The sequence below is a fragment of the Penaeus japonicus genome, unplaced genomic scaffold (assembly GCF_977035675.1).
Source record: "Penaeus japonicus unplaced genomic scaffold, GWHDUDI00000001_assembly GWHDUDI00000023, whole genome shotgun sequence".
NCBI lineage: Eukaryota > Metazoa > Arthropoda > Malacostraca > Decapoda > Penaeidae > Penaeus > Penaeus japonicus.
The window spans coordinates 33,637,172-33,653,279 of NW_028234425.1; the positions used below are offsets into that span (position 1 = coordinate 33,637,172).

The window sequence follows — 16,108 nt, forward strand, 5'->3', positions numbered from 1 at the left end:
ACGTTTTGCGTTTTTTGCGTAAGACGCCTGTGACGAGATATCTGGGCAAGGCTGGCGCTCAGGGTGAGTGAGCAGGCAGCCCAGGGTCGTGGCTTGTGCACCTGAGAGTCTCGAGGCGTTAGGCTTATGCGTTTGAAAACCCCGGCATTACAACCATATAAAGCCGGAATCGCCCCGGCGTGAATGGGTTAAGCAGTTAGCTGTCAGGATGCGATATTTTTGATGTGGGCACTAGCCAGAAATTAGAGAGGCAAGGAAAATATTTTCTCTGCTCTCCTGGTAGCACAGACCTGCCCAAAGAATGTGACTTTGTAAAGGTTTTGCTCTGAATCACAGTCATAAAACTTTATGACTGTGAGCATGCTTTAATGTGAACAGTTTCTGATGTCACATCCTTTATACAATGATACCCATCTTTTAGGCCTAATATGGACTGTCATGTATGCCATGACACCTATCTGCAATGAGTTATTTCTTGAACTGAGGACTCTGTCATAATCCAAGCAATGAGCTTAAGGCACTCCTGAAAATCTGGATTTTATGAAAATATTAGCAAGATGGAAAACTGAGGGAGAGTGGAGAAATGAATTGTCAGAGCCAAGTAAATAAAATAAATAAATACCCAAGCCAAGATTTGCCATTTTATACAAAACCTTGAAACCAAGATTCATATTTAAAATTATTAATAGAAAAAGCCTTAGGCATGTTTCAGTCATACAATTTTGAAAGCTAACCAACATTGTGCACATGGTTCCAGTGGATATTCCATGTCTCCAGGGTATTTTGTGTGTTCAACCCTAACTCTATACCTAAACTTTACTATAACCTTGCCTATTATATTATTCCCTAGTCAAAACTGGCTTCAACCCTCTGGGGATCCCTTTTTCTGGTCACTTGTTAAAGCCACAGTCTATCAGTTTGCAGTTTATAGGGATTACTTTATGTAAGATATATATTGCAACTTGCAGGTACAAATTCATTGCAAACTGATACACACCTTAACTCATTAGCGATGGGTGACTAGATATCACGTCTCATGGTTTTTGGACCACACGCCGGGGATGCGTTAGTTTGTCCAGCCCGGCACGCGGGAGGAGCCGGGGCGGCCGAGAATCCTGACGCGTTAGGCTTATGCGTTCAAGAGTCCCGGAATTTCGGTCTTTTTAAGCCGAAATGGTCTATCAGGAAGGGATTAATGCAATCATGCCATTACACATCAAAACTTCATTGATAAGTTATGAATCTCCAGAATCTTTATTTATTTTTTACACCAAAATTCCCACGTTGTTACAATTTGGACAAGAGTGTTGGGACATGACTGCTGGAGGTGTGTATATAAGCTTTGGACAACCAACTGTGGGCTTTACTTATAGTAAATGATTTGTTAAATTCCAATTTATATTGTCTCTTTATCTTTGTGCAGTCTTGTTTCAAGATTAACCCATCCTGAATATTGGAGTATAAGATATTCATGTATATTTGTGTCATTTTTGCAATAAGGAAATCTTATTTTTTTATGATTTGTCTTCTGTTTTGACAGATGGAGAAGACATTATCTATAGTACAGAAAGCCTTAAACTGGAATGACGAGGCTGGTGATGAAGCTTCCTTGAGACCACCGAGGCCTCCCCTGACTGATAGTGAATTCCAGAATATGCTGAATCGGGTGGGTCAGTTGTCTCAACCAAAAGAATTGAGATTGTGTGTTTACCTTGGTGGCTTGGAACCTTCACTAAGGTAGGTGGTTGATAACATTTACTATGGATTTTTTTCAAATATCTGTTGGATGACTCATGTGTTTCTAGTTTTGCTAATTTTTTTTTATAGGGATTGTGTGATAGATTGTTATTATTTTTACTTCTCTTTGCTCACTTACATGTTTCTCTTTAACAGAAAAGTGGTATGGAAACACCTTTTAAATGTATATCCTGAAGGCCTTACTGGGCGTGAAAGACTGGACTACATGAAAAAGAAGACTCAGGAGTATGAAAGCCTCAAAAATGTCTGGCAGGAGCATATGAAAAATGAGGAAAAGGTTTGGATTTTGTTCTCTCTGTTTTACTTTTTGTGCACTTCTGCTTTTTGCCATGCATTTCTCAAGAGTGTAGCTTTGTTAGAGAAACTGTGAGGCAATAATATCAACAATGTGCTAAGAATATCAGACTCTGTGTGCTGTTTTGAATTACATGCTTAGTATTATACACTGGTCCTGGTAGATCATCAGAATGCTTGCTGTTTATGCTGACCATAAAGAAGTGACACTATATAATCTTCGGTTGCTGTTCTTAAGATACTTTGGTGAAACATCAGTGGCATTGCTTTTAAAGTGTATGGCAGTAATTAACTAACATGTGCACATATTTCTCTTTCCTGCATACAACTTGAAAGAATTTGGTATCCTTTCATACAGGATTTGTTTGTAAGGTTCAAGAGAAAAAAATGATCTTGTGAAGATTTTTTGGAGTTGTTTTGAACTTAAATTAATGTAAGTTAAGTTTGTAGGAAGTGCATGAACAAGTTTTGAGCATGTGCTTTCAATACAGCAGATAAGTGAGGAAGTGAAGTATGTCACCAATATGGTTCGTAAGGACGTCTTGCGCACTGACCGTCACCACACTTACTTCAGTGGACCTGATGACAACAGCAATGTGCAATCTCTCTATAATATTTTAACCACGTAAGTCTAAGAGCATAATATGACTTCCTAGATTTAATGCATCTTTCAAGCTTAGCGTTGCATATATATGAAACAGAGAGCATGATCCCATTTCATGTGTTTTGTTAAGAAAGAATTTCGTAAGCGATTCAGATGTGTGAAATTATTTGGCCAGGGATTTGCTTCTACATTCAAAAGATTCTTACTGTCTTGAAAGTAATTGTAACTATTATTTGCTCCATCTGTTGTTTAAAAGCATCAGACCCTGAATATGGATTCTGTACATTAAGGCCTACAGTAGACCTCCTAGTGAGAAAAAAATATGAATGTTTCTTGATTAAAGCAATTAAAAAATGTTGAAAATCTATGAATTCAGAATGGTAGTTGACGAATGTCTTGAAAGGAAAATCTTCCTGAATTTTGTTAGAGAAACTTATTACTAGAGAATAATGTTCTTTTTATCCTCCCCCTTTGTGAAGATAGAGTTGTTCATTCTGATTTAGTCGTCCACTTTGAGAAATCCAATGTGGCTGATCTTTGCCAAAATGCAGTGGATATGATCCTGGCTAATATTCGTATACCATACTTATCTCTTTTACTTATTACCTTCAAATAAAAACTAAACCTCACACTTTAGTTTAACATCAAACACATCAAACTATTGTGTAGAATTGATGCAGCCTTTGCTTGCTTGAAATTCATTTGTACACCAGCCATATACTACCAACTTTTAAATCATCTCGCATACAATGATACAATTAGCAGCCATTTCACTTTTGTTAATTTGTTAGTATATCCAAACCCTCAACAGCTTTGCTATTTTTGCAGTGTTAGTATTTCTTCTTATGATTCTTTTATCACAGAAACAGGAAAAAGGCCAAACAGTAGTCACATCTCTTCATGATACTGAATGAATCAGTGCTTTGATAATTCATTAAAATCACAATATTTTCTTGGGATGGTTATACATTATGAATTATTGTATCTTCACCAGCTATTTAGATGAAATACTTATTTAGTTGATCATTTAATTGTAAGACACTGGTTACAAATGCAAGATTATAGGGAATGGTTAATCAGAAATCAAAATCATGTATATATAGAAATTTTATCTGGCTTAAATTCTTGTTTCTATTTTTGTGTCAAGTGGTGAGTGAATTAAGTACATAATTTCTTGTAGATTAATTAATATGTTGTGTTCATTCTTTTAGATAATGTAGGATCTTTTATTGTGTTCTGATTAAGTTCATAGTGAAGATATACTTTAAACTATGTATATGAAAATGAACAAGCTATGCCAAACTTTTTTTCATTTTAATAATGGGTCTATAGATTTGATACTTTGTTATAAGTCAGTGCTAGTATTAGTCTTTTTTTTTATTATTTTTGAAAATCAAATGATTAATAGGATAAGCAAGCTAAGATGTGTAAATAGTTACTCCAGTGTTGCATTAATTCATGAATATTTTATTTCTAATATGAAAGGTATTTAAAAAATAAAGTATGTTTTGCCATATTCATGGTTGCAATTTTTCTTTGAGGAAAGTTAAATTATGTTACTTCATATTTAACAATGATAATAATGTTAGTAAAAAAGATTTTCTGTCACATTCAGGTATGCTCTGAACCATCCTTCTGTTGGTTATTGTCAAGGGATGAGTGACTTAGCATCTCCACTCTTAGTCACAATGCGTGATGAAGCCCAGGCATATGTTTGTTTCTGTGCTCTCATGGCCCGAGTACATTCCAATTTCCACATAGATGGAGATGCCATGACTCTGAAGTTTCAGCATCTGACAGAAGCTCTCATTTTCTATGACTTGGAATATTTTACATACCTTCAGCTGCATCAGGTTAGTTCTCTATACTCATTGAAAATAGTATGTTACTGTGAATTATATAAAATTCAAGAAAAGCCTATATATATGTCTTACTGTGTTATTCATTCCAGTGGAAAAGTGTTCCATTATAATTGATTACTATTGATGTGATTTTATTGCAGGCTGATGACTTGCTGTTTTGCTATCGATGGTTGTTACTGGAGTTGAAGCGAGAGTTTGCATTTGATGATGCTTTACACATGCTGGAGGTTTTATGGAGTTCCCTTCCCCCAGATCCACCTGCAGAATCTCTTCCACTTTATGAGGTTATTTTTTAAAATTTTTATCTCCTTAACCCTTGTAGTGTGACATGTCTCAAGAGAAGTAGTATGGTAGTTTGTAAATTGCTTCTTGACAAACAGAGATGTACGTTTGAACATGGCACTTATTTGGAATATTAGGGTGTGATTTTATACTTTTTCTGGGGGTTTTCTGATCATCCTCTCCATGACCCCTTGGCTTCCTATGGAACATGTATAAACGATATAGTGGCATTTGCAAAAAGGCCCTTTCTCTGTGCAGTTTTGCATAACTTAAGGACCCCAAATCAGGGTTATGCTTGAGGTCAATAATGAATATCAAAGTAGATCTTTGATTTTCATTTTCAAAGTTGACAATGACTTGCTATCATGTCATGGAAATATTTCGCTCTGGTTAGATAATGTCCTATCAAATTATGATCTCTCCCTCCAAATACATGTTTTACATATGTATATACTTATTGCAGTTGCATTTGTATAGACACATTGTCATTGACTTCTCAAAAAAAAAGAAAGAAAGAAAAAAGAAAAAGAAAAAAAAAAACGCCTCTCAGCATCCTGTAGAATTGGGCAGGTGAAAAGTTCTCCGAGAAGCACAGTGCGGCATATGTGGAGGCTGTGTGTGCAATGTTGGGCAAATAATCGGCCCTGCATGAATGAGTTATGACTAATTAAAGTAGATGCCAGAAATTAATCAGCAACTTGAAAAGGAGCTTAACCCATTGTGTACGGGTGTCATGACATATATGTTTGCACTGATTAAGCCTAAACGACGTGAGTCAACGAGAACATGACGTGACAATGGGATCTGCTCTCAGTTGAAATGCACATAGTTATTAAGTATTTTGGCTGTAATGGCGTTAGCTCCAGAGCTACAGGGTTCCAAAGTCAGCCTAAACCCGCATTTTATGATGGATTTATGGAAAAATATTATTTGGGCTAGTCTGGGCTACCCAGAGGGAGGAGAAAACCCCTCCCCTGTCCCTCTAATTTTTAGCCGGTGCCACTAGTGTTGTAGACTGCCCCCCCTGACGACCAGTTAAGTCTTATTAGGTGCCCCGTCTGCAATGGGTTAGGTCATTCACACCGGGGCTATTCCGGCTCTGAATGGTCAGAATGCCGAGGTTTTTGAATGCATAAGATTCTCGAGCGCGAGCCTGGGCTGTTTGCTCACTCAGTGCGAGCGTTGGCCTTGACCAAATACCTCGTCGCAGGCGACTGACCCAAAAACCACGAAACGTGTCAGCATGTCATCTGGCGCGAATGGATTAAATAAATGTGAAATGATAATTTTTTTTTTATCAGCTGAAAATTCAGTACTTTATTTGTAACACAAAGAAAGTTGATTTTAAACACTGCTTAACCCGTTAACGACGGGTGACTAGATATCACGTCTAGTGGTTTTTGGGCCACACGCTGGGGACGCGTTATTTTGTCCAGCCTGGCGTGCAGGAGTCGCGGCCAGTGCGGCCGAGAATCCCAACGCGTTAGGCTTATGCGTTCAAGAGTCCCGGAATTTTGGTCTTTTTAAGCTGGATTGGTCCCATCGGGAATGGGTTAATCTATTTGTGCTGGTTGATGTGCTATCGCAGGGTCGAAAAATATGGTCGGACCCGGGTGACGCCCTGAGACATGGTGCATTTTCTGGCTGAGTCCCGGGCGGGGCAGTGTGACGTGCTGAAATGTCAGAAATAGATCGCTAGATTGTTCTCAGATATAATGGTTTTACATAATTTCTTGGACTCTGTTACTTTAGTTTAGGTGTTTGAATGTCATAAAATGAGATATAACGTTTAAAAAATTACATCACAGAAAACTACATGATATTGATGACATCATGGTAATTTCTGCTTCTTGATTGGTTGAATAAAAAGATCCGAGTTGAAAAAACTATTGTTAAGTCAAATGTGTTTGGCCAAGAAATAAAATAAAGTAAAAAATTACTTGTGCAATACTACTTCTTGGCTCATTATACTTACCCTATATCACCATAACAGTTGTCCACTGTCATCAAACCCATGTAGTCCCTCCTTTACCAAAATTATGTTTGTACAAGTTCACATGACCTGAAGAGGCCCATACTATACCTACGTCTGTGACTGTTGTATGTGTGTACACCCTCGAATGAAGAGCAGTAAATAGGATTTATGAATATTCAGTAGTGCTGGTTATAATCATATCATGATGGCATTACTTTATCTTACTACAAATTGCAACAAATAAGATGTTGTTTTTAAAGAGAATACTACTATAGTATAAAAGTAATATAGTGATTAGTTGAAAAATAGTTAAAAGAAGAAAGGCAATAAAGTTATGAATAGTGATTTCAACCTGCAAAATTCCATGGGTTTTATTTCAGAGTGAGGCAGCTTCATGCAACATACCTTGACTTTTCCCACTCTCTTTTAGTCGCTCATTATAAAGATAGCGCCATTTTTGTGTTGATAATTTTTGTTTTACTGTATTTAGAAACACATCTGTCATATCACAGGCTATATCAATGCTGCAGTTGACTAAAATTGCAGTTTAGGGTCATAATTATTTTCCTTATACTCAGTGTGATAGCAACATTGCTATTTTATGGGAGGACAAAAAGCAACTTTCGTTTTTATGTACTGTCATGAATAAATACGAAACATAAAACCATCCACAATGAACATAACATGAAGAGGAAGGAAACTTGTGCATATGACTGTGTTGCCACAGTGAAAGGCATCCCTACTGGCACAGGGGCACATTGTAGACATTGGGTATGGTTTAAGTCACCTTCCTCTTCTCGTTCTGCCTGCACATCCTTCATCTGTGGTACTTTAGAGCAAAGGGTTGGCAACTTGCTATGTGCCATTGCTCTATAAAAATAGTTCTACCTAGAGACTGTGGGAGGATGCCATTCAAAGCTCTCTCTCCTATTGGTACTAGAGAAAGTGGTGCCATTTAGGTTTTGGATGTTAAGTGAAACTCATGCATTACTCATAGCACAATGAATTAACAAAGTGATCCAAAATTCCCAAACGTCATGTATGTCATGACACCTGTCATTAGGCCAGAGCTCCTGCGTAATGTATGTTATGACACCCATATGCAATGGCTTAACCCAATCCCAATGGGCCCGGCGAGAAGTGGCAACCCCCTATGCCGGGCCTATGCAATATTGCATCGGGAATGTCACACTGGTGTGTCGCCCCGTCATCAGGCACTTTGCCGTGTCACATGGGTGTGACACACCGTCATCATTGGGTTAATGATTGAATTGGTTTGTTATACTACAAGCCAAAAACAGTTGAAGTTTTAACTTTGTGATCGATCTTGTGATAAACTATTCAAGCAAATTCAGCTTATGGTATAGTCCTGCTGTATAAGTAGCTTAACACTTTGATTTTACATAGTAATAGTTGATTTTGATTCAGAAAGTATTGTATGATTATGTAGGTAAATTAAAATTTTTGACCAAAACAAAATATAGTCACAAAATGTGTAGCGAAAGAAAATGAGATCTATTTTTTATGACAGTGTTAGTGTAGGTAATTATGATACTTTTTAATTGATTGATATTATACATATTTAGAGAGAGAAAAGTAATATAAGAATATTAATAATATTTAGTGGTTTTATTGCTTTTCTTATTCTTGATCTTAATGAAGTCTTAATTCAGAATATTTTGTATTTACAGGTTTTATTTAATCCTGTTCAAGAACCAGAGGTCCCAGTTCCACCACCAACACCGAGACAGAACCATTATGCCAATGTATGTGCCCTGAGACGTCAAAGATCATGTGTATCAAACAGAAGTGCCGAGTGCCTTGCTGCCATACTTAGTAGAAGGGCGGCTAGTGTTGACTGTGATGGTGCAGATGGTAGTGCAGGTGGGAAGAGACTTAGTCGAACATGGTCTCAGCCCATTGACACATCTCACCTACGAACAAGAATACCTAGTGGCGAGGCGGGCATTAATGTTGATAGGATCAGAGAGGAAAACACGTCTCCGGAAGATAGTCCCACAAGGAATGTTAGGAAAATTAGAAATCTAAGGGAGTTCCAGCTCCTAACAAAAACTAGAGACTCAGATACTGAGAGTAATCCTGGTTCACCTAGCAAGGACTCCAAGAATACTCCCACTAGAAAAAAGAGTGACACAGCTAAGCTGATATCAGGAGACATGAAAGCCAGCAATAAGTCAAGAAGGTGTTTCTCAGATTCTGATGCTGATGTTGGTGTCCCAGTTTACTCAGACGGTGGGGAAGTTGATGTCTGGCAGAATCCTGTGGCTACACTCTCACCAGAGACTGATCAACAATTACAGATAATATGCCAGGAAGAACAGCCGTCTGTGGTACAGCAGCTGAAACCAAAAACTAACGGTCAGCATCAGACACCAGAAAAGACAGAGGAGAATGATACTTCAATGAATATCAGTGTAAATTCTTGCGAAGAGGTGACAGAAGTTACCGGATGGCAAGTAACAATGAGCACTGGTGAGAATCATGTGCCGACAATGCCGCCCCCTGAGGATTTTGGTGGTGGTAATCCTTTCCTCATGTTCCTGTGCCTAACACTTCTCTTGCAGCACCGTGAGCACATCATGCAAAATAATATGGACCATAATGAATTGGCAATGCATTTTGACAAGATGGTTCGACAACACAATGTGAATAAGGTGCTAGCTCAGGCGCGCCGTATGTTTGAGACATACCTTAAATTAGATTTCTCCAAAGCACGCTCTAAGAATACTCCTCCAGAATCTGTAGGTGACCAGTCTTGTTAAAGTTCCCTTGTAGATTTTTTGAAATTGTTAAAGCATTTGTTCACATTCCTCCAAGCCTTGAGAGATAAGACCTAATTCAATTGCTTTTGCCTACAGTAAGATGTTGCATTATGTGCATAGGAAGAAAAAAAATGTTCAAATACAGTAGTGTAAGCAATTTTGTAAATATTTAGTATCACAGAATATATGTTTCCCTAGAATTGGTATCAGTACCTAATCGGTGTGCTCCCTACAGCCCTCAGAAGTATCCACATCATTTGGTATAGAACTAGATTATTTTTGTTGTAGACTCCAGCCTAATTCTCAACTCTCAGGAACCCTCAAGGTTTCCCTTCGGTGACTATTTACATAACAAATTTTTCAGGTGTTTAGTATTGAATGCAATACAAAATAATTATGGTTCTTTTTATGGCATTTATCATAACTTGAATTAATTAATATTTTTTCATACTCTGAATCATCTTTGAACATTTAATCATATGCATCACATTATATGAGCACAGATTTCTGGTATTTAATATTTTATTGTGTATTTCGTTTTTGGAAATATTTTAGTACTAGTTCTTTTCATTAATTTAACTTCCTTTATTGTGTAATAATGTAAATATGATTATCAGGTATGTAGTTAATGACTGTTTTACTCTTTAGTGCAGTGGTAGTGTGGAGAGGATTTTTGTTTGTTTGTTTTGTTTGTTTGAGGAGTGTGTTGTGACTAGAGTAGGAGTCCTTTGTTTAATGAGTAAACAAATTCAGACTCAGAGCTAAGCCTGTATATTCACATTTCTTGCATTTAATCTATGCAGGGCTTGATATTGCAGACCTCTTTTTAAATGTCTACCACCATTTATGAAATAAATAATGATATAGTCTCTTTGAAGCCTTTGGCTATATAAGAATGGTTTTAGTGAGACTAGTGATAAATGTTACAGAGAGCAAAACAAGGGGAAGACAAACTAAAAGTTTTAAATAGAGTTTACACAACCATTTATATTCAAAATCACTTAGGTATAGACCATATGTTCAGCAAAAAAAAAATGTTACATGTATACAGGCGAGTAGGCTGACTGTCCTTGATCATATCATTCCAAAGCCCAAACTTTTTAGGTTTAAGGAATATGCATGTCTTGGTTCAAGCAGATGCTATTTTTTCCCCCAGGAGCATTGAGTATGGTTATTGAGGCATTGAAGTTCAAACCCCTTCATGCTTTTATATTTTCAGTTAAAGGTGCCTTAGCAGCATTTAACAAAATGTGATAATTTGAAACATGAGATATTTGAGGTTTGAATGAGGAATATATGAGTGTTTGATGTTCACTGTACAGCTTTCACTTTTATGATTGATCTGTAATCTCTAACAGTTTCAGCTCCAGAGACTGGAAAATCCAAAAATTAAAGAAGGATATAATTTTATGAGAATTATACTCTTAGGCTTCATATGGGGATTGATGGGTCCCATAAATTGATGTCTTTTAAACACTTGAAATAAATTTATACGAGGATAGCATTTTATCAGCTAGAAGAATTAGAGTATGGAAGATTTTTCCCCCTTGGAAACTCACAATTACAGTTTTTTATTCCATGAAACAACTGGTGTAAAGTTAAAAGATTTTTTTATTATATTTTAGAGAACTTGTATGGAAATGTGGATGCATTTTTGTACTGACCCAACTGTTCCGATATATTCTGTATTTTGTTATGATACTAAAGTAATTGCATACAAAATACACACACATACTAGTCAGGGTATTAGGAAGAACACATATTGCCAAGAATGAGAATATTATCATCTTTTTAGGTCTTGCAGATTTCTCTCATCTTGTGACAAAATGGAAACTTCTAGTATTCGCAGTTGACTTATTTTTGGTGCTATATTTGCCTACCTCACCATTTCTTTTTTTATCATCAATTTGGTTTTAATGATGGCAGGGGGGGTAGTGCTAACATCAAATTATGACAGCACTCGGATGCCACACCAAGATTACTAGTCAACACCTTATTCAAGATACTATAAACAAATAGGATATTTGTATTTCAAAGATGATAGTCCTTATCTTTTAAAAACCTTGTTCTGTTTTCTCTGCAACACAAGACTATTTTTGATTAGTGTTCGTGGATGTCATCTTGTATATTGCTTTACAAAGGCTAGACCTAGAAGGCTGTGCCCCAGTACCAAGCAAACCTATCTCCAGATGACTCGACTGTTAAATTATAGGTAAGTCTTGAACTGTTGCTCTGCTGAAACCTTTGATTTTATTGTTACTCTTGAAAATCACTTTCACTGGTTTTGTTGGGTAGTAACCAGTTTTGAGTTTGTCCAAGGGTGGGGACATTAACAGTCTTGATGCAGTAATTAAATGTATTATTGTATAGGTATAATTTTTATACATTTGTTTTATTTTACTTTTCCATGAGTTTTTGATTTTGTATTAAATTTTTAGAAGATTATTTGTAATCCTTCAGGGAATATTTCCTCTCAGCTGTGTGAGAAATTAGCACTTTTATATAATGAAATAAAACAAAGATTTTTTTCCATATACAATTTAAACTTCAGAGATGAATATTAAATATCAAGGAGTTGCATATTATCAGGTGGGAGGTTAAATTGATAAACAAGAGTTATACAATTTCCAGAATGAAATCAGAATTTGAATTATAACCATGGGCTTATTTTACTTTTGTTATCTGGTTATCTATCAGTCTACAAGTTTTTCTCCGAAACTAGTACCCCAGAAAATTATTTCACAATAAAACTCGGTAACAGATATTATTTTCATGCAAGAATACTATTCTTAACTGTATGAATTGCATCAAGAGGTATTATTTATTTTTCTAATGAGGGGAAATTGAATATAAAAGATTTAGTGAAATTATTAGAAATTTGTATTGAAGATTAGTGGCTGTGTTTCATTAGATCATGTGTACAGCTAGTCACTGAAATGTCTTCTTGCATGGGGTATTCTTTGCTAAGTGATTGAATATTGTAAACCTGTTGTTTTAGCAGCCATAGAATCACTGGAATAACATATAACAACATAGTTGCTGTCATTTGAATATCTTTACAAAAGTAACGCATTGAATACAATTTGAAATGTAGGTGTTTTTTAGCCAAATGCTTTTGACAGTTTTAAGAAAAAAGTTTTAATCAGTGTGAAAGTATTTGGTTGAAATTTCTCTATTTATGCATATTATTCATATGTATATTATTATTCAGAAAATGTACACATACATAATTTAAACAGAATATCTACTAGGATTACCATTTCATGTGATTGATGATTGCAACCAGATACATAGGAAGGCAAGTTAGTTGAATTGGGCTTTAAACAAATATCTCTAGTCAGGCTTTTCTTAAAGTTTAGGGAAAAATAATATTTTGTCTTAAATGGGTCAGGGAAACTTTTCAGTATTTTGTTTCTATATTACCCTTCTCCATACTTGGTTCCTGATAAAAAGTCTAACCATAGGAGATCTCATAGTTTTTATAATAATTTTCAATTTTATTATAAGGGTGCTAAAGAACAAGTCATGAAAGACCAATATAAAATATCACATTGGTCTTTACTTCACTTATAGGGAATAGAGGAATCTATACTTGTTTGGTATCCAAAGGTATTTAGGTGAAGAAATTAACTTTATATCTTTTTGTCTATATATTAATCAAAGTAGCTCTTCAGCTTTTCTTTTTACTGCTATTTTAAATTGAGTATTAACAAGGTTATTGTATCCACCCCTTACTTTTCCTTATAGTTTTTGTGATTTCATGACCAAATCAAACCTGTTCACATGACGCACGATAAAATCACAAAATATGTGTCTGAGGATATCATTCCATTTTTTTCATTAACCAGTTTATTGGTCCTAATAATATTTATATCATCAGTGGAAATATTTTGGATATTTGATTAGTGCATTTTTATCATTGCATAAAGGACAAATATCCTGTTCCAACAGATGGCTAGCATTTTTTAATTGTTTATCTATATTTTACTTGCAGGTAGTTACATATAATAAAATGCTTTCAAAAATTTTATTTTGAAAATGCATTTTTATTTTGAGAGGGAAAAAAAACACCATTCACTGCAACATTGATGTTTTAATTGAAAAATTGGTTTAATTTTCTTGGTCTTTTTTTTGTGTGAAATTCTAGTGTCTTAGATTTTGTTTCCAGGTAGTTCAATGGCTATTAAGTTGAAATGAAAGTGTGTTAACAAAAGAGATGAAAATTATTATGATAGCATTTATTTGTTTACTGTTGGGTCTAGCAGTGTTATTTTATTGTACAGGCTAATATGTGATGACATGCAATTCCTTCCATTTGTTTGTAGGCATTCATATTAGGTTTCTAAACCATTTGGACTTACTTACTGTGTCCATGAGAAAATGCCTGATCATTAAGTGCAGTCACTTATTACTATAGTTTATCTATATATTTTCAACTTTGTGACTGACTTTGTGCTATTGGTGGATCAATGTATTTCACATATGTAGACAGAGATAACGCATTTGGTTGATCACTCATATCATTGTTTATATATTTTTTTTCCATTAAGAACACTCCAGAAATCAAAGCAATATTGTACAACAGAAGAATGAAACCACCATTAGTAGGATAATATAGATTTGTTGAATTTATGAGGATGATAATGCGTCCTTTTCCCCATGATGACCATGTTTTTGTAAGACTATGATAAATGAGTAAGTATTTTATTGTGAAAAATGTAGGCTAGACTCTTACCTTGTATTTGGCCCTCAGAGAAGAATAACAAATATTAATAGAAGCTGAAAATGAAATGAAAGTTAGACATGGTCTGTGATATTACATTCATCTGTTTTAAAGATAAACTAATGTGTAAGTTCTAGAGATTATCAATAAAACAGGTCATGTTTATGAAATTCCATAAAAGTGCTTCCTCTACTGTAGAGAGAGTTCTTGTTACAGAATAAGTGCTAAACTACTCAGCTTAATTTTTCATTGCCATAGTTACATTTATTTACATATTTGTTTATATTATAAAGTTTATAGAAAAAAATAATGAAGATGAACTTTGAAGGATGATTCATGGCTATTATAACTTGCACTTTTCCAGAGAAAAGAAGATGTAATGCTTATTTTCCACTATCATTTTAAGATTTTTCAAACTTAATCAAAAACAGCTGCACCAAGTTGAAGATTAGAGTATGAAACACATGCAAATACACAAAAACATGAACACACAAGTACATGTAAACTTGTACCCATGTAGATTTACACCAGATGTGCACAACATATGCACATGCACATATACATGTACAACACTTGCACATGCACAGCCACATTCACACCCACACACCGACACAGACAGACAGACAGACAGACAGACAGACAGACAGACAGACAGACAGACAGACAGACAGACAGACAGACAGACAGACAGACAGACAGACAGACAGACAGACAGACAGACAGACAGACAGACAGACAGACAGACAGACAGACAGACAGACAGACACTCACTCACACTCACACTCACACTCTCACTCTCACTCTCACTCTCACTCTCACTCTCACTCTCACTCTCACTCTCACTCTCACTCTCACTCTCACTCTCACTCTCACTCTCACTCTCACTCTCACTCTCACTCTCACTCTCTCTCTCTCTCTCTCTCTCTCTCTCTCTCTCACACACATACATATACATATTGTGTACATTTGTAATACTTCTAATAGCTTTTCATTTTCAGGAAATCTATAATTTATGAATGATCTTTATGATATTTACTGAAGCTATAAACTTCACAGAATCAAACTGTTTAGCATCCTTACTAATACTGGGAAAAGAAGCATTGGGATACTGTGACCACACATTGAATAAATAGTCTTCCTTAGCCTTTGCTTCTTGGCATTAAGCCTGCTATATTTGGATGTTAGTGGCAAGAGTAATTGTCTACAACTTGGTAGTATGCTTGAACCTTTATAGTTTGACATAGCTACTGATAGTCAGTGTTAATGCAGTGGTTTTTGTGAAATCCCCAAATGGAACTGCCCTATTCTATGTGATTTACTTGAACATACCACACAGTTAATTAAATGATGTTACTGTAAAAAAAAGATCTTATGCATTTACTCGATGTGCTGCTCATTACATAGACTGTAACTAATATGAAACTAGAGTTGCATTTTGGAAGCTAGTCTAGAGGAGAAAAGTACAGAAAATTAGTGATACTGTGTTTTCTTACAATTAGAAAATAAGCAAATAGGATGTTCTACACTTCAGATCACTGTAGTTAAGAAATATTGAACATCATAAAGTGATGTACTCCTCAAAGATGCTGAAATTATTGTCTAATATTAGGATCTAGTAGACTTGTTTTTGAAAAGAATTTGCACAAGCACTTTTCAAGTTTTATAGAAAAACACGTGGCTTAATAATCAAACCTCATTTGCACATTTAAGGTTATACAAATCAGTACCATGGTGTACCATTTCTTGGTGTATTAAGGGGAAATTACTCCTGCTTTTACAATTCTGTAAAGTTGCACTTTTACACTTTATTTATATCCTTCAAAACTA

At 35.5% G+C, this 16,108-nt stretch overlaps 1 protein-coding gene across 2 annotated transcripts in view; it reads left to right on the plus strand.

Annotated features, from left to right (window-relative positions):
• LOC122255973 (TBC1 domain family member 25) overlaps positions 1 to 14,443 on the plus strand; it is a 19,394-nt gene extending 4,951 nt beyond the window's left edge. The window contains exons 5-10 of one of the 2 annotated variants that reach the window (XM_086550396.1): positions 1,541 to 1,737; positions 1,894 to 2,035; positions 2,544 to 2,677; positions 4,272 to 4,509; positions 4,659 to 4,802; positions 8,467 to 14,443. In XM_086550396.1, the coding sequence (XP_086406522.1) occupies positions 1,541 to 1,737; positions 1,894 to 2,035; positions 2,544 to 2,677; positions 4,272 to 4,509; positions 4,659 to 4,802; positions 8,467 to 9,558 (1,947 nt within the window). In that variant the 3' untranslated portion in view covers positions 9,559 to 14,443. The remainder of the gene's footprint in view (positions 1 to 1,540; positions 1,738 to 1,893; positions 2,036 to 2,543; positions 2,678 to 4,271; positions 4,510 to 4,658; positions 4,803 to 8,466) is intronic. The other variant, XM_086550397.1, reaches the window with a different exon arrangement.
• Positions 14,444 to 16,108: the final 1,665 nt, after the last annotated feature.